This window comes from Pseudorasbora parva, chromosome 3 (assembly GCF_024679245.1).
Source record: "Pseudorasbora parva isolate DD20220531a chromosome 3, ASM2467924v1, whole genome shotgun sequence".
In the NCBI taxonomy this organism is placed as follows: Eukaryota; Metazoa; Chordata; class Actinopteri; order Cypriniformes; family Gobionidae; genus Pseudorasbora; species Pseudorasbora parva.
In genome coordinates, this window is record NC_090174.1 from 23,146,142 (window position 1) to 23,170,976 (window position 24,835).

The 24,835-nt window shown below is 38.4% G+C and overlaps 1 protein-coding gene across 1 annotated transcript in view; it reads right to left on the reverse strand.

The window, feature by feature from the left end:
- msh3 (mutS homolog 3 (E. coli)) overlaps nt 1-24,835 on the reverse strand; it is a 114,254-nt gene that overhangs the window by 88,513 nt on the left and 906 nt on the right. Inside the window, exons 3-8 of the mRNA XM_067438181.1 lie at nt 23,963-24,195; nt 23,568-23,768; nt 20,620-20,736; nt 20,402-20,519; nt 18,228-18,361; nt 17,353-17,519 (exon numbers count right to left, since the gene is read on the reverse strand). Coding sequence (XP_067294282.1) covers nt 17,353-17,519; nt 18,228-18,361; nt 20,402-20,519; nt 20,620-20,736; nt 23,568-23,768; nt 23,963-24,195 — 970 coding nt within the window. The remainder of the gene's footprint in view (nt 1-17,352; nt 17,520-18,227; nt 18,362-20,401; nt 20,520-20,619; nt 20,737-23,567; nt 23,769-23,962; nt 24,196-24,835) is intronic.

A 24,835-nucleotide genomic window follows, 5' to 3' on the forward strand; every position in this document is an offset into this window, starting at 1 on the left:
ATTCTCTCAGTGGATATAAGGTACATATTAGTCTCTCGTACACGCAGAAGCTTCACTAACAGTCCATTCACATTTGCTTCCCTACCATTCAACACCACAGAGTTTTCAAGGACGAAGGTTTTCTTTGTATCTCTGTGCTGTTGCTATGGTAACCAATGAACATATGTGGCCTATGCAAGCGTGCAACCTTTATCTTCCCAACGGTGTAATCAACTTGCCAGAAAAAAAACAAATAGTAATAATTCATTTAAAATAGTATTGTGACATGGCTGCCTCCACAAATCTAACTATGCAAACACATTCACAAGAGAAAGTCGCAAAAAAAAAAACATCTGTGAGAGCAAAATGAAGAAAAACAAATATGATCATATGAATATGGATGCATACTTTTTTTAAAAATCTGTAATTATGATAAAACATTGACATTTAAAAATGTTATGTATTGTAGAAACAACTTAAAAAAAAGTGTATTTGAAATATTTGTTCTATCAATCATCTTTTTATGAATGAAGGCCAGTATCACTGATACTAATACAGCTACTGACGTCTGTCTGAAATTGATTTTTTTAAAACAGAGATAGGTATTCAACATAATCGAAAGCTATCAATTTCAACATCAGGTTTTAAAGATTAAGTGAACTTAAAACAATCCTAGGCCTTCCTACCTGTTAAGACATATACAGAAATTGAATTAAGTTATCAAACACTTTATAGTCTTAATTGCATACATTAAACATTAAATATAGATGAATCCTTATTAAAGCACCAATTTACTCTGTTATCTTTATTCTTTGATTAAAATTAATGACAGACATCATAGAAACTGGTTTATTAGGCTGCTGTCAATTTAAGATCTGCCGCTGCAGAACATGACGGGGATCTGACAATGTCACGTTTAAGTTTAAGTTGAAGTTTGGTTGAACTTAAACTTGCTCTTATGGGAATACAAAACAAAACGGGCCTTTTCTGCGTGTTATTGTTCATTCAAGCGCGAAAGAGAACTCGATTCCAGTGTGCTGTCTGTGCGCGCGATACTGGTGCGCATGTTCTGCGCGACGTGTTACATAGATAGGACATTCAAAACAGGGCGTTTTCTTTTGTCTTTAAAAACTTCAAAGCATTTGAATTAGGGGTGTGCCATATCATACCGTTCACGATAATACTGGTAATAAATTTATACATGATTTAAAAAAAAAGTGCAATATTGCAATATCAATGATATAGTGACGGGATGAAGCATGGCGCATTTACTTTCCCTAACGCGCACAACAACATCTGTCTGAGAGAGTATATACGAAGAGCAGCATGTCAGCCTCCGATGACAATTTAGTACCTAAAAAGTGAGCTACTTGGTTACAAGAGAGGTCAGCTCTCTTGACAACTGCCATTACATTGACAACTTAAAGATGTTATTAATGTTTGCAGCGCAATATTTGACCGGAAGGGTAACATTGACGATTATGTTCATCAGTTACGGGTTGTTAGATCTAGGAAAGGATTTTAGTAAACACGCGAAGAACGGGACCTTTAAGATTTCCAGTGAAAACACCAATAACTTGTACTAAGGCTACTTTGTTCTCATTTGACTCGTGTTGTGTGGGCCTATAATGCTGCTGCTGCCACCTTATGACAATAGAATTACACTTTGAATTAAATATTGTTTCATCAAATGACAGTAGCTCATTGGAAAAGGATGGACAATGCCCTAATTTTGTTTGCACTAATAAATGCTACTGCCTTCAAGCTGCGATAACCAATAAGTGTTCCATAATTTTTTTTTCAATATCGTCATAACTATAGTTATCACAAATATTCTTGAAATATCATGATAATTTTGAGCCTATATCGCCTACCCCTAATTTGAATAAATAAAGGCCTGTTTACACCAAAGACATGAACTATAAATATAACGATAAAGAAGTTCTAAAAATCTTTCTCAATATTAATGAATAGCAGAGTTCACACAGCAGCTATGACAATAATGGCACACAGAAACAATATTGTAGGAATCACTTTCAGAACAATTATTTTCCTAACCCTAACCATAAAAACATTGACAGCCAATCAGAATTCATCCTGCTGTAACGAACTTGAGCATTTAAAAAAGCAGACAAGTACGTATTTAGAATGAACAGAACAATATCATCCACTAGTGTGGCGCTAATATAGTTATCTTTATATTTACCTTTAAACTTGTCTAAGGATTACAGAAAAAAAACTATGCTGCGTTAAATATTTTTACTGTGTTAAACTGAAAAATAGTTTTATTGCATCCATTAACGTGCTAATTTTGACAGCGCTAATTATATTCTTTGCATACATGTTGGCTATGCTTTAAACTGTGTATTTCAATGTTTATTTTTGCTCCATAGGCTCCTACTGCTTGTACACTACTGGGAAATTTGTTTGCATTTACAAACTGAAAAACAAGGTAAAATTATTTTCTGTGGTAATTGACAGCTAACCAACAGATGCTTTTGATGGAGCATAACTTATTATTCAACCTGAAATGAAACAAATTTAAGCACTAGTTCAGAACCTCACTGGTGTAACTTCATTTCCCTTTTTGGCTATCAAAGCCAAATAATGATAACATGAGGACAATTTAAGTCATTTAAAAGGGTATATGATATAAAAACTTCCCGTGTTGACACACAGTTGATGCATAAGAAATTGAAGTTGTTTGATTGATACAGCAGAGACCAAAATAGAATTCAGAATCCATTTCAAGTAGCCAGTACGCACTGGGATGAATTGATGGCAGTGGCACCTACAACACACCACCTGCAATTCTCCTGAGTGTCTCATTAACCCACAGCACAGCAACCACTCGGCAACAGTTGCTATGGGCCCTCCCGTACTATCACACCCCTGAGAACTGAATCGCACATCACATGGTTAGCAGTAGAACCCAGAAATGTGTCTGTACAATATTTAAAGCAAGAAGAATGGAATTGAATGATGGGAACGGAGAAACAACTGAAGGAAGAAATTATTTTAACAATGATGACAAATTGGCCTTCATAATCAATAGACTGACGATAAATTGGCCTTTATTTTGCCTTTCTATTCATAATTAGTCATTAGAAATAGGAAAACACAAAGGAGACACCTTGTTACATAGTGGCATTTATGTCCATACTTATTTACTTGCATAAATATATAAAGACAAACATTAAGCATTGCTTGCACTTGCACCTGCATAGTTCACCCGCTACATTTTAACAAGTCTCGAGTTTAAGCTGCCTAACAAGAGTGCCCTTTAAAGCTTGTATGCAGACAAGTAAATGCCTACGCATTGATTTGGCAGTTGTTCAGATCCATAGGTCAGAGGCTTTAACCCATCAACACTTTGATATATAATACGGCTTCATGCTTTTTTTTATCCAAATTTTCTTGTAACAGCAATACGATATCAAAGGTTATATTAATGGCAAAACAATTACAGGGTGATGGAGGAGAAGGACAGGCAGGAACCACGAGGCCAGACATGTCTGGTTATAAAACACAATGAGGTAAAATGAGGCAACGAGAAGCAGCTGTAAAGAGAGCATGACTGAAACGCATAAACATAAAGGGGCAATTGAATCTGCTATGACAATTGAAGGGTAGGTGCTATATATACTAATAGCTTGCTCCAGCGCAAACCCTATTTTGGCAATAAAAAACTAGCCCTGTATCCCAATTAGCATACTATCCATACTCAATTGAATTAATATGTCCCAAATCATAGTATGTTGAAAAGAGTATTCCAAAGATACCCGGATGGTTTAGTGTTTCCGGTGAGAATTCGAAGTACGGATTGATGCACACTCTAATGACTGATATTGCCTTGAACCCATTGTAAGTTGGACGAGGATTCCAGTAGAACTACAAAAATGAAAGAAAGTGTTAAAGAACCACAAACATGACGGATGTGCGAGTCCGACAGTTAAGTAGAGAGGTTAAGATTAAAGCTACACTATGTAACTTTTCCGTCCACTAGATGGTGTCAATTCAAAACAAAGACGTAACTTGATGACGCCACCACACAGCCGGTGGGGAAGAATCCGGATAGGACTAGGGTAGAAATCAAGTTTCTTGGATGTAATTATTAACGTTACTGTAGTATGGAGCAGAGCAGGAACAAGTGTTGAAGGAGCTGAGCAAGGCCACTGGTGCAATTGTTGCGCCAAACACACTTCGCAAGCAGCGGGACTTTTATTATGATGGGACACAGTTGCCAGCGCCATTTCCGCTTTTCTGGTAATGAGTATGAAGTAACGCAGCTCTGTTTATCATATTAGATACATTTAAGTGTGTTTAAAATGATTTTATGACGTTACTCTGTGCGAGGTAACGCAGGGTAATGCAGATATGACCGAAATTGACAGGCGACTCCCTCAGATGTCCCGGTTCCTTGGTTAAAATAGCAATTTCTCACAATTTACAAATAGTTGGAAATATTTGGGATATTGTAAGAACTAAACTCAGCAAAATATTTAACACTGGCCTGGTGATTTTGGGATATTTTACTGCAAAAATACTACATGTGCATGTTTAACAGCTTGAGTGATCAATTATCAGTATTTAATCTGACTAAAATAATTTATTCAATGTTATCCACATTATATTTCACCTGCAGCAGAATTGTGAACTTTTGTAATGACACGTTTGGCCATTAACTTTTAAATGCATCATTATATTTAAACTGCAAACACATGATAAAAGTCTCTGCATTAAAGACACACATACGGCAAATCAAAATGCTACTACATTTCCCTCCGATACGGTAGGAACTGAGACTGAATGTGGAGGATTTTAACTGTGACGATGACTGACAGGACAGTTTAAGCAGTGATGGGATGCACGTAACTAAGCGACAGAGCCCGTTAAAGATGACGAAGTAGTATGTCCCAAAGCTTGCATACTCTACACACTCAAAAAGTATGCTAGACACACTCAAAAGTATGTTATTTTTCTTCACAAAGTGTATACATACTTTTAGGTCGTAGTTCAAGTAGGCAAACTGGGACACATCATAGAATTTAGTAAAGGCGCACAGTAATAAAATAAAATGAAAAAACCTGAAAAGGCATGGATTTTCCTTTTCAGATGTCAAACTCATGGGAGGAGAGTATTTAAATTGATCTCGTCAATTTAATATTTCCACTGTTATTTAACTGCAAAAAAGCATGTCTTAAAGGTGCCCTAGAATGAGTTGAAACAATATGTTAAATTGTTCTCTGATATCTACATAGAGGGTATGCAGCTTATTTAAGGGCAAAATTTGTCCAGATACAGTTTCACAGGTCCATTTACAACCCTAGAAATTGTCCCTAGGATGTAATGCTCTGTTTTTGCCTTATTTGGAAGAGTAATGAATATTAATGTTGAGCTCTGCTCTGATTGTCTTATTTCAGCAGCTTACAGCACACTGCAGTTCAGTTGTTCAGCAAAGCGGCTCGTGAGTCCTGAGTATGAAGGTATTGTTGGTGCAAAACAACTGAACACATGTGAGTGTTAAATTTGTAACTGTAGAGCATATCCACACGTGTATAAAATAAATTCGAAGTCACAGAGAAAAATCTTTTAGGAGTTGTAAACTTGTAGCTTTTTTTCTCACCTACAAAACACAACACAACAGTTACACCTTCACACATTCTTCACTGCAGGTGCACAAATCCTATTCTACGAATCACAAATGAAGAAACACATACGCTCACTTTTTTGCTACAGTTGCTGCAGTGCATATGGTGCAAAACGCAGTCACACACCCATATCAGAAATGTGAAGTCACTGACAAATTTTGCACATCTGCAAATGAACATGTGAATCCATGCAATGAGAGTTGAACACTTGTAGAATATTTGGTTACAAATGCATTACTTTTCTTGGATATTTTTCTAACACAATCACAAGTCCAATCACTACAACTGCTTGAATCTGCTGTCTCACGCAGTTTTTCTGCCTCCAAATGACAAGTTCTGCACACTCTCACTTTTGCTCCATATACACCGAGAAATGTGGAGCAAAAGTGAGTTGTGCATCTGAGAGGCAGTGGGAGGCCCTGTGCAGAGAGCAGAGAATCTCGGCCAATCAGAAGAGCTCATTTGCATTTGTGACCAAATATTCTACAAGTGTTCAACTCTCATTGCATGGATTCACATGTTAATTTGCGGATGTGCAAAATTTGTCCGTGACTTCACATTTTTGATACGGGTGTGTGACTGCATTTTGCACCATATGCACTGCAGCAACTGTAGCAAAAATATGAGTGTAGGTGTTTCTTTATTTGTCATTCGTAGAATAGGATTTGTGCACCTGCAGTGAAGAATGTGTGAAGGTGTAACTGTTGTGTTGAGTTTGTAAGAGAGAAAAAAAGCTACAAGTTTACAACTCCTAAAAGATTTTTCTCTGTGACTTCAAATGTATTGATACACATGTGTGGATATGCTCTACAGTTACAAATTTCACACTCACACGTGTTCAGTTGTTTTGAACCAATAATACCTTCATACTACACCATGAGTCTGACCGTCCGGACAGAACGCAAACTGACTGAATGACACTTTAAGCAAAACATCTCAAATGGAGATTGATAAAATGCAGCCTACTTGTTTATTGGTGTTTTCAGATCATCTCTGCTCGAGAGAGAGAGAGCTTGCGTGAATATAGTTGCCTGATTATACATGTTTAGGTAAAACACTGCATAGTATACTTGTTCTTTTCACAGAAAAGCTTTGATTGGGGGATTTAAATTACTGAAATCTGGCAACCGCAAGCGAGAATGCTCTTCCTTCCCCTCAGACAAAACCAAAACCAGTGATTTTAGACTTTTGTCTTTTTTCGTCAACGATATTGCATGTTTATATAACATTAGTCACAATGTAGGCTACGCAGTGACTGTGATGTACTCTGAAATACAAGCATGCAAAAACATCATACTTAAGTTCTCAAAAATATAAATATATATATTTTTACAAAATGAATAGCCTTGTCAAATGACTATCATTTTAACTTATATGGTGGAAAAGGTAACGTTTGCTAGAAGGATCGAGTGAACGATCTTTAAGCAACGTATCTACGGTTGTATTTTGTAATACAAAATAATATTAACCTTTGTCATTAGACACACTATTTAGTTTTGTATGGTACTTGGTGTTTCCTGTTGTTACTGTACTAGCATCTTGTGTCATCTAGACAATGCTGTCTCTCTAAGAAACTTTCAATTTAATCAGAAATTGTTTAAACAGTCAATAAGTGGATAAATCACTACTTACTGCTTGCAAGAATACAGTTGTAATTGCCACTTTCTTCAGTTTAAGACGCTGAGCGAAGCTTGCTTGAAATGGGCTGAACAAACGAACGATCTTGAATTAAATTGTTGTGGTATCGGATTATAAACATCAACCATGACTGTTTACATTCTTTATCTGTGGGAAGGGTAGAAAAGTCCTCACGTCTCCTGCACAGCCTGGAGCATGACATGTGTGTCCATGAGAGCTGCTGTTTTCACTATCCTGGCATGACGCATGTTTACCTGCAGTCCCAATGATTCAGCTCTGTCAGTTCCACCTGACAATGAACCTGTTTGGACAGATGCTAATGTTGGGGGCGTGCATAAAAATGATCCACAATGATTGCATCACGGTTGGTGTTATGGCGAGAATCACTTATTTTTACGTGGAGTTTTTCATGCACGAGATTTACATAAGAAGTAGGAGGTGTTTGAGACTCACGGTATGTGATGTCCATGTATTGAACTCTCATTATTTCACTATGGCAAGGTTAATTCAATTTTTCATTCTAGGGCACCTTTAAACCAGACACTAATTTGAGCTGTTCTTTGTAGATTACGTTGGTCATTACGGAAATTAGCCAACTGCGTCTGTGTTTTTTAATTTGCAGACCATTCCGCCATCTTCTGTTTTTTGTAATTGCGCTCTCGCTGGCCCTAGGTGCGTAGTTTCTGCACTAATAAACTTAACAGAAAAAACTATAAAAACTATTTTCCCTGTCTGCCATTGGCCGAGCAAACAGTTCTGCCTCCAAACTCATTGCAATGGTGTTGCTGTGCTGGGTTGGTCAGGATACTAAAAAGCCTTACGAAGCCTCAGAATTTACAATTCATGGATTCATGGATTACTTATAAATATTTCTGCATATTAAGCTGAGTTAGGAGAAAGCAGGAAGTACTGCAATTTAGAACGACATTAGTGCACGTTAAAGACAGTAGAGATATAGATTAAGCGAGCGCAGAAATCAAATTCACAGATATAAGGCCTGTTAGTGGAGACATCACACCTGACTGGAGTATGTGCCCCTCACTAATCTAATACCTTCCATCTAGTACCTTAAAGCGTTGCCCTTGGCAACAGTGATCACAGTCACAGTAAGTCAAAATAAATCGACAACATCCGTCTTGTTTAACAGACAAAACAAGAGTAGTTGCCCGTCAACTGAGCAGTCTCTCGCAGGACTGCAACGGCCCTCTCTCTTTTTCTTAATAAATGACTAGACTTGGTCATATGCTGATCCATGTCACAATTCGGGGCTCCCAGTGAGTAGAGAATGCAAGCCAGAACCTTCGAAACAGCTTGTCCTCATTCACTCATGACTGTTTATTCTTACAGAAGATGACGTCAGTTCCAGAAATGTGGTTACTTTGGGCTTAATGCTACAGTTGACAACAATGCCATTGAAGATTGTCGTAGAACCCAATTCATGACCCACATGCCTTTCTACAGTTAGGACATGTGAGTGCCATGCTGGGGCTGTCTATATATTTGTAATGGCGAAAATTCAATACTGTTCTGTGCCACACCGGAGAGACACACCGGATGGCTAATTGTTCAACATCCTTTTTACATGTAGCACTAGATGCCATGCCAGCCAATTTCCCATTGTCCCCTGGTGTAATACCACATGCTTTTAAGTTTCGTTTGAGGGTGTCCTTCCTTCCTTCTGTCACTTTCTTCTGCCAGGAGCTCTGATGGCACAGAGTAACTGTCACTGATGGAGAACTTGTCGAGGACCCACTGCAGCTGTCGCCTTGCCAGAGTTTTTTCAATCTAAACAGTGTTAGCATGTTCAAGGATCTTGGTGTTGGGGAGTCATTCTCTCAAAATAATACCTAAAATTATCTGGAGAAACCAACAAGACCAACAAGAATATGAAGTTAACCACCAGCCTGGACTCCCACAGTGTGTCTGAAATCTCATTCTGCCTGCTGAGTAGGTACTACATTTGATGAGGAAAGAACTTTGTGAGTTTCTTTGTGACAAAGTTTGTAATTTTGTCAGTTTGTTCTTTATAGTATGAATGTGTGTAGTATAAATTAATTCTGGGCCGACTACATCCACCAGTGATTCGCGGGTTGATCCAAAATGAGTGGGTGCCTGCGGTCACCCGCAGGTACGAGTCATCCAAAAATATTTTAATGATATTCGGGTCGCGGTCGGTCAGGTTGTTTGAAATAAAAGATGATGCAGAACAAAATAGCCGATTTGAGCAATGCTATTGTACCATTTTAATAGGCTATCCTTTTTTAAATGCACATAGCCTAGCTAGGTAATGTCCAACACGATCACATGGTAATGAGTATCAATAGTGAGAGTGTGCAATCACGTGGAATGTACCTATACGCCAAAATAAGTTTTGGCGTGCATATGCTATGCAGTTTTTCGCGTGCATGATACGCACTTTATGGCGTGCAGGCTATATGACACGCTCTTGGGTATGATGGGGGTGTGTGTGGGGGGGGGGGGGGGGGGGTTGGTTTGTCCATATAATCCACCATAAAGTGTGTATTATATGCACGCAAAAAAACATGCATAAAATTAATTTTGGCGTATACATTCAGGGCGGGATTTTTTCAGGGGGGAAGGCGCACACTTCGATTAGACTGGATAAACACATGCAGCATCTTATTTGTTAAGAAAACGAAACTAAATAAATGAATAAATCAAGCCTTTATTTCACAACACTAGGCTATATCATACAGCATTCAGAAAAAGAACAGTTTGCGACTTTGCGCTCCTAAAGGCTTTAACACTTTTCCAAAAGTGGGATCTCTCTCAGTTGACCTGCTGATGAATTCTCCAAGCAGGGTCGAAACATAAACATCACGTTCATCAATAATATGCTTCTAGAGCTGAAAAGGACAATGATGGGCCGCCTAAAGAACTGCCTGCTCTCGCCGCTGCACCAGCGCACGTCAGGGCCTGAAACATTTCTCCTCCACAGGCTGGATTAATGGACATTATGCCAGGGAGCATTTACTACTTTTAATGATGCAGGTCAGGAAGCGGGTCGGGTAACGTTACAATATTTTCTTTTTTGCGGTCCGAGTTGCGGGCAGGTTATCTGAAAACGTTGGTCAGTGCAGGTTGTTTATACATTGACCCGCGCATCGCTGACAACCACCAAGTCATCCAGGAAAATTGTGCCTCTTTTTATTTTATTTTTATATTAAGATATATTTGGATGTAGGGCCAGCAAGTATAGAATCTGTTTTACAACTATATTGAGCTGTCACAAGTTGGCACCTATAACAGCTTACTGATCTTACTCTATGCCAACAACAGGCAGTTAACAAACAACAGGCAAAGTGACATAACCTAACAGCAAAGCTCACCAAGCAAGTTGGTGTGGCGGCCTCCATGACTTCAAGATTACCACCACTTTCAGTTTGAGGACCGCACTCCACTGGATCTGCTGGGTGCCCATGACCACAGCTGCAGCTGACCTCTGAAAAAGGCAGCTTGATATGGCCAAGGTTTCTTTTCCAGAAGAAAGACCAATCTTGATTCAAGAAGCTGCTAGTGAAGTGCAACATAAGAGAGTAAAGCTTGGAACATACTCTGCAAGAGAAAAAAAAGAAAAAAGCAGTTGCCGAACATCTGCGTTTTTCTGAATTAACCCTGTCCACTTTAAACGTATGACCAATCACACAATAGTTCTCGGACAGCCACAAGAAAAAAATTCTGCTCAGGCGATGTGGCGAGAACAAGCTGCGAGAACTTTTTTCTCTGTTCTTGCGGAGTATGTTGAAGCCTTAAGAGGGAATGTGCCAACTGAAGGAATAGTTAATGTTACGCTGACCTATTTTTTAACAGACTTCCTTTACAACAGGGATGTCCAATCCTGCTCCTGGAGGGCTACTTTCCGCATTCAACACACCTGCCTGTAATTAATCAATAAGTAAGCCTGAACACCTTGGCTGTGGCCGAAATCGAGCCCTATACCCTTAAATAGGGCACTGTTTGAGGGAACAGCTATTTGTAGTAGTGTCCAAAACCATAAGAACCATACGTTTTTGAATACACTCATTCAATCCCACAATGCACCGCAATAACGAGTTTAGAGTAGTACTGCACAGTACAGTAGTATGTGCAATGGCTGGAGAAGAGGCTTGTTCGATACACCAGTGCTGCGCAGACAGATCAGCGTATCATATCAAAGTACCACAAGAGCTTTCACTCTCAACCATAGATTGTGCTTTCAGCATTCTGCGCTGAATTAATTTAACTTCCCACTGTCTGATTCGCCCCATGTACCCTCATTCCCGGAAACCATCAGACCGTTTTTCCAAGGAGGGACCAAGCCTGCAGTCTCCCTCTCATCTACTGAAGCTTTCGTGCCTCGATCGCCCCCCGGTGACCGGTCCCAGTATAGCCGCCCCTCTGTGTTTTCTAATGGACGCGAGAAAAACTAAACAATAAAATTACACTTCAAATATTTTTTAGTTTATGACATATTACAGACATATTACAGACATATTACTGTTAGTTTATGTCATTGAAGGCAGTTATCATCACGATGATTTCATTTCAAGTGTTCCTTTTTAAAATAAGTTTAGTTTTAGCTAGTTATCTGACGCTTTAAAAACGGGGGGTGTGACGTCATGATTGACAGCTGAGACTGACGTCTTCTCTGAGTGAAGTTGTCACTGAGGCACTAACAGACTTTTTTCGGAATTTTTGGGAGCAGATTGGTGCTTTATCTTTAATTTCTACATTTCCATAACTGTTTATTTCACACCAACATAATTAATTGTTCTGCATCTGCGAGAGTGTGGGCGGGCTTTTGATATCGCAGCTGTCCTTCCTGCTCTACTTCCTGCGCTCTACTGCGCAACTCCGGTCCCGAAATCGCTACTGCGCAGACTCGGTCCCAAGATGTCAGCGCCGTGTACCCCCGCCTGAAAGCTTCAAATATGGCAAGCGGAAACGGATGATGTCGAGTCGTCTATATTTTTTTACGGTCTATGGGAGGGACAGAGCAATGTAGAACAAAGGTAAAATAAATGAAAAATAAAAGTTGTCAAGGTGCCCATGGCCCTCAAAGAGACACCCTTTTGGGTTTAAGTATGGACCTAGATGTCCACCGGGGGACATAAGCACATCCTCATGGTCTTGGTTGATCATGGACCCTTGTCATTCCACAAAGTGAATTTCACAGAACATTACAATGTAACCGATGCCGCTGTAAAATTTAGGTGGCCCAGGCCAGGAGTGAACACTAGCAGTGATCTCAGATATGTTTTGGAGGAAGTTTGGATGGCCCGATCACCAGTTTGAAAAAAATTTCACCCTGATTTGTCAAAGAAGTGTTACCTATGATTCAAGACAAGAAAAACAGAGACAACTCCAACCCATTATCCTACATGTGAAAACATTAAAGAGTGGATTAGGGCCTGTCTGAAGAAACAATCGTCTAAAGATGTTCATCAGTCTTAACCTGTGCCAATAAAGAAAGTCAAAGTGTGTCTGACTGTGTTGCAGGTGTGCAATTATGTGCTAAGATGCAGATTTGTCTTCAGAATAAGCCCAATTTTACTCCAGTCGGTTGGGAAATCCAAGCATAATAGAGTAATGCAATATTTTGTTGTACTCCAAGACTTGCTCAAGGACAAATGTGGTTGGTCCAGCAAGTGGAAAAGATGTTTAGCAATAGATGACACACAGATTAGTTCTGCTGAGGTTTGGGGTGATTTTTGCAGGATTCTTTACACCTGCATGTAAAATGCATAAGGGTTTTAATAAAATTATGAATTTAATCTAGATGCTATATCATCACCAATAAAATTTCCCCCAGGGTTATCCTCAACTCATTTCTTTCACAGCAAAATCACAAAAACAAGATCCTGTATCAGTAAATAGCTGTGAACACTTTAACACAGATAATTCAACTGAATGATGAAGCACCAGCACCAGTTCACCCCTAATGAATACCATCCATTCTACTTTACCATGTTAAGCAACCTTATCTACATGACCACAAGCATCGAAACAGCCAAACAAACCAGGTTGGGCCTTCAAAGGAAGTTCAAGTTAAACTAAGAGGGAAATACTGCAAGACTTGCAACACACCACCATGGATTTTGTCTCAGTTCGGAGCAAAAAAGTGTATGACGGTAGGATAGAATACACATCATTTGCAGTGCATGTCTATTTAACTATACATACATAAAAATAAATATGATGGATTGTTGTGGCTTAGCAATTTGCACACGTGCTCTAATACACTGAGCTGTGCTGCTCAGTTGGACATTGTGAGTTTGAAAATGGCCGTATGTATTTTCAGAACTTTAAATGTTTCCACCCTGAGATGTGAGTTTAGAGGTGATAGTCATTTACTGACATCTAGTGGTGACAGTGGATTATTGCTTGTTACTAAGTAAGCAATTGTATTTTGCACAATTCACAACTCAAACATGAAATAATATCTAACAAATCATATTAAATAATTATTAAACTGGGCAATCAACTGTCAGGATGATAGGGTGTATAACCAATGATAATGTAAGGAGTATTACCAATAGATAACTTACATTTTTCCATGTGTCAATGTTTTATGGTCCATCAATAAACCATAATTTCATCAAAGAGTAACTTGGAGTGGTGTCTTTGATACTGCAGCTAAGAAAAGGGAAGCACTAAAGATTCTATCATGCACTTTAGCAGTGATAGTCTTCTTCTTGGACAGGATGCCATGCCCATAGTTTGATTAAAGTCCACCTTGCATACCTCAAGTGACCAAGAATGCAAGTGTGGTTATTTTCCCCACAATATATCATTTGGAATACAGCTTTCACATACTCACCAAAAGAATATTAGAGGGGGAAAAACTATAGCAAATAACAAAAACTACACAATAAAATTGCTAATTACTGCATCAATTTACATGGCTAGTGTTTTCTATCGGGTCCGCCAACTAAAATTGCATAATAAACATGGGCGGCTACAATTATTTTAGCAATCACTTAATGTCAATTATTTCATCAATGAATTGGATAATCTAATAAAACATTATTTTCTGTTTTATTTGAAAAACAATATTCCAGTGCAAACTGAAAGCACACTGACAACAAATATAGTGATTGAATCAGTGGCATAACTTTGTTTTAAAAAGTGGGTGGGACATAAATTGTGTATCATATGCACGCGAAAAACTGCGTATATGCATGCCAAAGCTCATTTTGACGTGTGAGGGGCGCTCATACGTCAAAATGAGCTTTGGCGTGCATATGGTAGGCAGTTTTTCACGTACATATGATATGCACAATATGGCGTGTTAAGGGGGGTTGCATTGCTGATACAATGTTATATCAGATGTAAAATATGTACAATAACAATTGCAGAAAAATTAGTATTAAGATGTCCGGAAATCAATTAAATAGTTCATTTATTGATATAGATCTCGTTTAATAATTGCATCTAAACACAATATAGCGTTGTGCCAAGAATTTTCACGTGAATAAAGGCATATAGATTTGCATACTTTGCTTATAATCCCTGGTCTAGTCTGTTAAACTTGTTAGAAATTCTCGTTTTTAATCTGCCCTCGTAGCCTATTTTTTCTCTCAACAAAACCGAATATCATCAGTACATCAAGAGTAGGGACAGTTTTTGTGCATTTTGTTTCGTGATCTGACCGGAACAAATAGAAAGTCTCTGCAACGGCGTTAAGCGTTCGATTACAGCGCTCGTCTGTGTGAAGACTACATGAGCCGTGAGAGAAATCTGCAGCACTGATAAAAGGGGCAACGAGCGCCAGATCGCCTCTTATTTAACAAACGAACAAAATGATACTCTTCTAGTTAACCAGAGATGTTTTGTTTGTATTAGTTAGGTTCATCCGTGAAGCAAGATTTTAAAAAAAGTGGTGGGGACATGTCCCACCTTTCCCACCCGTAAATTACGCCTATGGATTGAATCTATTTTGACTTTTTCTTGTATGCCATCGTTTTTTTATTGTTAGGAGCAAGAAGTATTTTAAAAATAAAAATGAACCTTACATCACCTTACACACAGATGTTTTGAAGCAGAATGGCAGTTTAAACTTGTATTTTATCACCAGACCAAGCTCAATTTAAGACTGAACATTGGTCAGGGGAGTCTGCTCTGTATTTTCTACAGCACGATCAACAAGCATTATTTGAATGACTGTATGCAATTGGATAGTCCTTCAACCAATCAGACAACAAGAGGCGTGATCAACAGGCAACAACCTATTAGTGATTAATAGTATTAGTGAAGTACGGTTCTTTTCCGCGAACCGGTTCTTTCGGACAGTTCTTTTCAATGATCCAGTTTAAAAAAACGGATCACCGGTTCTTTTACGTCTTTACGTAATGACATGACAATGTCATTTCTATCATCCCGGCGGATGAAAATACATTCAAACACATCCATATAAAGTATTTGTAATCAAAACTTAGTATAGAAATAATTATTATTGACATCCTCATCATCTTGGATACATTTTTTCATTTATGTTTTGCAACAGAACTCAATACAGCCACTGTCGTGCAAACACTGATGTTTTACACGGATTAAATAAACTTACATTGACATTACATACTTACCGGTACACAAATCCTCAGTTCACCCGTGCTCATATATTATCAGCATCAGCTGTCCTAGTCCGAGAGAAACAGTTCGGTTACGACGCTATCACGCATGCTCAGTATCTCAGCTCAACGGTTCTCAGAATCGAACATGTCTGAAAGATCGAACGTGTCTGATAGAAACGGTTCTCGATTCTGTACTGGTGATCCGAGAACCGTTGCAACCCGGTCGATCTGACTCGAGAACCGCTGTATCAGTGTGTGTGTGCTGAGCTGTGAACTGCTGCAAGCTGAATATGTAGTCTGATATCAAACCTACTGTTTTGATTACATTTTAAAATGTGTATTGTCTTCGAAATTAAATAAGAAAAAAGCTGTTCCTGAAAATATCATGCATTATTGATGAAACAAATAAATGTTTAATTTGACCGTTTTACAATCCATTGTTTCCAAACTTTAAAATAATACAGTGAAGACAGCTTTGTTATGATGTTAGCAAACGGGATTAGTTTTATACACTTAAAACTCCTCTGAACAAATAACACGCATGCGCAGCTCATCGGCTCATCGGTTCTCAGTAGCGAACGTGTCCGACAGAAACGGTTTTCGATTCTGTACTGCTGATCCGAGGATCCGAGAACCGCTACGTTCGGTTACACGTGCATGCTCAGGATCAGCTGCTCGTGAGCTCTCACAGCAAAACATGTCTCACTTTGGCTAATGGTTGGAGTTAATACATCTACTTCAAGTGATATTAGTTAATTTCTAGTTGGAGAGACTGTCACTCATGTCAGAAAGTTATAACTATAGTAACTTGTGGGATCAGCCCTGATTTAAAAAGCAAACCGTTTAGAACGATTCAGTGAACTGGTTCGACAGGTTCACTATAAAGATCCGGTTAAAAAGAACGATTCGTTTGCAAACCGGACATCACTACAACCTATCACTTCTCTATCTGTCATCGTGTTAAACCCGTCAATAGCGCGCTAGGTGGATAATCCAGTCTGTGATTGGTTCCTACAAAAGTGTGACAGAAGAAGTAGAAATGGTTTCCAGACTGAGTTGCAGCATCAAATCAAATCGGCAGATCAGGCTGGATTTACCCAGTCTAAGTTTAAACCACTTCATTGATAGTAAAGAAAAACAAGTTCAAACTAAGCCTTAACTGGTAAGAAGAAAAATGCAGAATTAAATACTACAACAGCACCTTACATGGAAATTATTAAGTGTTTAAATTAAGCATTCTTATTTTGTTGCATAGCTGGGATTGTTAACTCTTACCGCAGCAGATTTACCATAGCAGAAAAGCGCTATTCACTGCTGTAAAATAATGTGACTGGACAAGAGTTTCTGTGCACAGCACACAGGCACAACTTATCAGAAAAAAAGCTAGTTGTTGATTATTTTCATTAATGATTATGCAATGTGTTGTTGCGGACCCTATTATAAATCATCTACAATGCAGCATCACACTATATTCAATCACAATAAGATGCAGACACAACATGAACATTTACCTGGACAGAGCAATGTTGCGTAATAACCTCTCAGTCGTCTCGGAGAGGTCTGAAGGCACCAGGATCTCAACAGGTTGTATTTTAAGTACCCTGGACTCCAGCTCTGAATGGGCCATATTATCTTTAAAACAGTCCACCATCACATCCCCGATGCTTGGCTGGACCACCTGAACCCAAAAGGGAAGAGAGGGTTGTAGTATTAAGCATTAAAAATTAGGAATATATGGGATTGTCTTAACAAACTGAAACTCTCTGTTGTATTAGAACTTATCAGGCACACCAAGCCACCGTTCCGCAGTCAGCAAACGTTAGGCTATTGTGAGCGTCATGCGTCAATACGTTCACCTGATTCAGAATTGGCGTTGGGGTCGTTAGTGAGAGAGGTTGCTCTGATTGGCTGTTTAGTTTAGAGAACAATTCAGTGTACAAGAATAAAACTGATGAAAGCGAGCAAAGAACTCAAGACGGTTCTTGACTTTTCTGTTCTAACTTCATCTACCCTAAGCATTCAGATGCACTAATATTTTCATAACAACATGAGCTGCCTGGAATCAAGAAAGTGATCTGCATGAATGATATTTAAAATGGTACGCAAGCACTTCTTTGTTTTAAGGCTTGTGTATCTGCAGTCCTATTTTCAAATGACAAATACAGACTATTGATACATGCTGATATAGACAGCCATTTCCTTACATGCAGATGCAAAACGCACATCCTAGTTGGCAGTCAGTTGTAGTCTTTGCTGTGTGTTCAAGCGCAGCTTTTTGTCTGAGATACACAGTCGGCTTTTGTCGCCGCTAGTTGTTGTTTGACGTTGGCTTGGTGTGTCACGGGCTTAAAACTCACCAAACATTACCAGCACAATGATTTCTTACCACCATCCCTACGGTCAGCTCCTTGCTCTGTTTATCAAAACTCTCGCTCACACACATTAGATAGTTGTTGGCACTGTCCTGCACCACATCTTCGGCCTGCTCCAAATCTCCCAGCTTCAGAAGAGGATTCACATCTGAGAACAAGGCAATTAATTTATTCATTTGGGGTTCTGCAGGTTACCAATCAAAAAAAAAATCATCATAAAAAGATACCATTCAAATGGTTGGGATCACTAAGACTTTTTGAGATAAATTAATACTTTTAGCAGGGATGCACTAAATTGATCAAATGTTCTATTTCAAATAATGATGTTATTTTGAACTTTGAACTATAGTTTGGACAAAAATATTAAAGAGCACAACTGTTTTCAACATTGATATGTATCATGGGCAGTGTTGCCAGATGGGCGGTTTTGAATTCGATTGCACGGGTCAACACTGGTTTGGGTAAGTCAAGAAAATGTTGGTTGGTTTGTAATCCCAGGTCACTTTGCTCACAGTACCTAGCATTTTTCTGGCAATATTTTTTCTAATTTCTCCACACTTGATTTGATTTCTATGAGCAAAAAAGTTTCACTTATGAAGGCTGCCACATTGTACATCCGACAACTAGATCAGAGTGTTACGTCTTTGTTTGGTTTTGTTGATGTTAAGGGAACAAGTAGTAGACCTTAAATTCTTTTTACTTTTAAATGTAGGCTGTATGTATGTGTTACGGGCTGTGAGTGTATCGGATGTTAGTTGTGTTTTTTTTTGTCTGCCTTTCTTCTCTCTGGTTGTGCTTTCTTGCTCTCAGGTCTTTGCTGATTGGAGGAAGCGACTGTTACTCTTCTTCATCAAGGTACCGTCTCTGCAGCCAATCAAGTGCCGTCCTGGTGGATAAATTCTTAAAACGTGTCCTGATTAAGCAGTGTGTGTGTGTCAGGTTGGAGTGTCAGTTGGAGTGTCATTGTGACTCTTTTGTTATCTTGTGTTAACTCCACACTTGATTCTGTACTGTGAAATGTTGAGAGTTAAGAGTAATTTAGTAGCCTACTTTCTGGGGAAATAGAGAACAGGTAAGCAGGTCGCGCGATGTACATCTTGCCCGCAGTAATCAAATGTTAAACACATCAGGTAAGAGGTGAGCGCCCTCTTTGTATTTCTTTGTTCTTATTTAGTGTAGGTTTAGTTATGGCGTCGGATACGCTGAAGATTTCGGTTTTTCTTTTCACATTTTTCTTTGGTTAGGAAGGTTAGAGAGTTTTGGGGAATTTAGTTTAGGAACTATTTTTGTTTTATTCTTTTCTTTAATTTGGCGCCACCACGTTCCTTTTTCCCCATTCGTTTATTGTATTTCTTCTTTATACTTCCTTAAATGCATTGTATTATAGCGCATACATACTGATTATTGGCTTCGGCTTTTAGTATTAATAAATCAATTGGCCTTATCAACTTCTGTGTCTGGTCTCTTCTGCTGCCCGCTCCATTACAGCAATATTAACATCTAAATGTTACGTTTTGACCCTAGACCTTTAAAAGTTCATAACAGTATGCATTTAACAATTTCTAGCATGCAAGTTTAGTAATGTGCATGTTTATAGATGTATGTGAAGGTGTGGGTTGGTAGTTTGTGTGCATACACATGTCCATATAATGTGTGTGTATATGTATACAGGTGTATGTATATATAAAGATGTGTATGTATATATTGTATATTCATGCAGAACATTCTCATGCCTTATGTGGTTAGTCGATTACTCAGTTGATCACTTTGTTCAATGAATATTAATCTTTAACAATGGCAGTATACAGTGCCTTGTTTATATTACAACTGCATAACATGTAATGTCAGTAAATTCCCTGTTTGTCAAAAGCCAATAAAAAAATAAAATAAAATAAAATGAACCTAAAGTAGTACAGCAAGCAAAAAAAAAAAAAAAAAAAACCTGCCATCACAGGATTCATTTATAAGGTATCAATACTACGTTGTTTTTTTGTTTGTTTTTTTTTTTTTTTTTTTTTTTTTTTTTTTTTTTTTTTTTGGTGCTGTATTTTGATCAAATAAATGCAACCTTAGACTACTTTTAAAAACATTCAGAAATCTTTCCAACCCCCAACTGATACCCATCAAACAGTTGCAAACAGTAAAATGCATCGTAGAATCTGGTCAACAATAGATACTGAAACAATACCTTCTCCCACAAGCGTGGATTTGGTGTAAAGTGCATGAAGTTGCCGAGTGAAGAGAGAACTCTTGTTGGTGCTGGAGGCCTTGATGGCTGAAGTTTCGGTCTGCTTCACTACACCTACCTAAGAAATGATGCATGAAAACACTCTTACACTGACCGAAATCATCGAAAACAATAACAAAAGGGAGAACATAAGGAGTAATAAATAGAACATCAGTGACCTTGTAGCCCTGAGAGACCAATCTGCGAACATGCACAAACAGGCGATGAGTAGGGATGCTGGCTGTCATGAAGTTATGGTCCAGATGACAGGTGATATTGAGTTCCTTTGCAGCGATCTACAAAACAAAATTGTCTCAGTCCCAGTTTCACAGACAAGTTTTAAGCCAGGAGTAGGCCATATAGTTAAATTAGGACATTTAAGTAGCTTTTATAAAAATGCCTTCGAAAAAAACAAACATAAAATACTGGTGTGCATCTGGAGTCCAAAACAATAACACTGGCATATTTTAAGATATGTCAGTGCAAGCTGCTTTCAGTTAAAACAGCTCAAACATCCATTTTAATCTTGCACTAGGACTAAGCCTTGTCTGTGAAACCGGCACTGGTTTCTAAAAGTCTTTTATTGTCAAACATTATGACAACAGGTCAGTGAAAATACATTAAACGGACTGTTCATCCACATTTGGTGGTGCATCCACCAAAAACACATCCATCTATCTATCTATCTATCTATCTATCTATCTATCTATCTATCTATCTATCTATCTATCTATCACATTGTCTGATTTTTAAAAAATGTATTTGCAAATTATGGTGGAAAATAAGTATTTGGTCAATAACAAAAGTTAATATCAATACTTTGTTATATACCCTTTGTTGGCAATGAAAGAGGTTAAACGTTTTCGGTAAGTCGCCACAAGGTTTTTACACACTGTTGCTGGTAGTTTGGCCCATTCCTCCATGCAGATCTCCTCTAGAGCAGTGATGTTTTGGGGCTGTCCCTGGGCAACTCCCTCCAAAGATTTTCTATGGGACTGAGATCTGGAGACTCTAGGACCTTGAAATTCTTCCTATAAAGCTACTTTTTTACTCAAAATATCACACTACATGGCCCCATTCCTTCTTTTCTTTTACACGGATCAGTCCTCCTGGTCTCTTTGCAGAAAAACTGTATGTTTCCACCCCAATGCTTCACAGTAGGTATGGTGCAACTCAGCATTCTTTCTCCTCCAAACACAACAAGTTAAGTTTTTACCAACAATTTTATTTTGGTTTCATCTGACCATATGAAATTCTCCCAATCCTCTTCTGGATCATCCAAATGATCTCTAGCAAACTTCAGACGGGCCCAGACACGTACTGGCTTAAGCAGGAGGACACGTCTGGCACTTTAGGATTTGTCCCTGGCGGCATAGTGTGTTACTGATGGTAGCCTTTAGCCACGTTTCCACCACAGGAACTTTACCCAGGAACCAGGAACTTTGGGTGGTACTCGGTGTGTTTAGACCAAAGGAACCAGGGTCTAAATGAAGTTCCGGGTAAATATTTCCCCCTCCAAACGGCCCTGCTCGCGAGGTAGTACTTTTTCAAAGTTCAGGAACTTTCGAGGGCGGGACTTGGGTGCTGAACATACTGATTTTAAAAGTCTTTTGCGAGGTTCAGTCTACATTCAGTAAATATCAGTCTTGTGCTGTCTGTCTGATGGCGCGCGTTCGTCGCAGCCATCTCACGTGCAATGTCCGTAATAGCTGATAACAATATACATTGTCATTTTAAATCTAGCTTTACAAGCTTTCTGAATATGCTGCATGCTGCTGAATCTGCATATTAGTGCTCTTTTCTGTCGTTATTAATTAACTCTTTAGTAAACCTATACATAACCAGCAAAGGCAGCACAGCTTGAATCTCTTCCATACTCATTATTAATTTTTTTACAGTCTATTTTTTCACCATGTAAACGACCTGACCAATTACTTTTAAGTGTGCGTCCTTACATGAAGTGACAGCGCGGGTCGCGCTCATGTTGACAAGAGAGGAAAGCAAATTTTTCTGAGGGTTAAACTTTTTATTTCGTAAGTTATGAAGATAATGTTGGAATAATGACAGCGTATATTGCCTAAGGCAGTTTTTACTTTAACCTGACGGAAGATTTTTTTTTTCTGAGATGATTATTACACTTTACAACAAATAAATAGCTTATATAATACTGTATTAGTCCTGGTGGCCGTTAAGAGTTGCTATGGCTACAGTTAACACATTCCAGCTGCTGGACAAAAAAAAACAGCGTTGACATTTTTGATGCGGCAGACAAACTGCATGTGACAAAATGATTGCGATTGAAAGTCATCACATGTAAACACCAGATCGGTTTAGATAACGTCTCATGTAAACAGTCCACTACATCTTTCAATCGGTACACGCAAAAATGATTACTGTCCGTCACTGGCTTGGAGGAGCAGTCACGCACAGTCCAACATCACCGGAATAATTTGCCTAATCTTCACGGAACTTTATTTAGCGGTGGAAACGCAGACAGTTGCAGGTCTGGGGGGGAGAAAAGTTCCTGTAAAAAAGTTCCTGGTACAAATAGTTCCGAGTAATTTTGGTGGAAACGGGGCTTTTGTTACCTTTGTCCCAGCTCTCTGCAGGTCATTCAGTAGGTCCTCCTCTGTAGTTCTGGGATTTTTGCTCACCCGTTCTTGAGATCATTTTGACCCCACGGGGTGAGATCTTGCGTGGAGCCCCAGTTTCTGGTTTCCTTTTACAGCTCTTTGGTCTTGGCCATAGTGGAGTTTGGAGTCTGACTGTTTGAGGTTGTGGACAGGTTTCTTTTATACTGATAACGAGTTCAAATAGGTGTCATTAATACAGGTAACCAGTGGAGGACAGAGGCGCCTCTTAAAGAAGTTGTTAGAGGTCTTTGAGAGCCAGAAATCTTGCATTTATAGGTGACCAAATACTTATTTTCCACCATAATTTGAAAATATTATAAGATCTATCTATCTATCTATCTATCTATCTATCTATCTATCTATCTATCTATCTATCTATCTATCTATCTATCTATCTATCTATCTATCTATCTATCTATCTATCTATCTATCCTTTAATAGCGTAATGTATGACATAATGTTTGATAATTGTGATGGGCTGCTCTGGATCTTACCTCTGCATCCTCACCAAAGAATCTGTACTTATAGCCACACTCAACACAAAGCACTGTGTCCACATGTTGCTTCTTGATCTCCATGTACTGTTCCTCTAGAGGAGTGTAAATGGATTTGGTTCTCCTGTTGGGAACGCCAGGATCTTCTGAACATTTTTTGCTGATCAAAGTATTCTTAGGAACCTGACTAAAAGAAAACTCCTGAAAACAAGAAAGGTGAAAAAACATCACATGTCTTCCTTACTGTGACAATGTGATTATTTGAGCCTTTTGCATTTTCATTTCATGACAAATCAAGTCGTTTATAAATGCATAATCTGCAATTACAGAAGTTAAGACAAAGAACACTCTTTCAATGGGCAACAAACATGCAAGTATTGCTTATAAAACCAAACCTGTTTAATCTTAATAGGCTCTTCTTTGACCCCTTCTACCAACTCAGATGAGCTGTTTTTCATGATAGTATCGTGTTGCGGCATGGAGGATCTCTCAGCTTTTCCTGAAGGCTCCACCTCCATCTTTATCCCCTGATCGGAGACGCAGCTCTCTGAGTTCCCTGGGCAGCTGAAATCTTTAAGCCTTGTCAGGGTAACATGGCTGACACTGGCTCTAGGGGACACCTTCTTATCTGATGTACATATGAGAGAAGGATAATTAATATGCCAGCAAGAATTACTGTCAGTGACGCATTACCAGAACTTCTCATATCATGTACTGTACTTGTGTTATGCCTTACAAACCTAATTTTATTTCGTTTTCTGATGTTTTGAACATTGTTGTTTAATGAACATATATATTTTTACATATTTACACTATCAAGTTTTTATCAAGTCTTAGGACGTTCCTCCATTAAATAACCTCTTCTAAATTAGAACAGGTTTAGATTTCATAGCTTTTATTGTTACATTACAGCTGTAGAATTTACAAATTTATAATTGCTTTTTCTTGTAAACAAACTGTTAACCTTTTTAAATAAAAAATTCTCAATTAAAAAAAATAATAATATAAAATATAAATACAGTATTCAAGAGTATATAATATATAATATTACAAAGAGCAAAACACATTTGTTAAGATCTGCTAGAAAATAAATGTTATGAGATCAGCATAAACAAGCAGTGTCAGTATATCACATGATCATGTATTGTGTTTTTATACCATACAAACCAAAAAAAAAAAGAAACAATTGGATGTTTTAAACGTTGTTTAAAATGTGTTTGGAAAGTCGTAGCTTTTGAGTTACAATTATAGCAATATTGTAGTTCGCA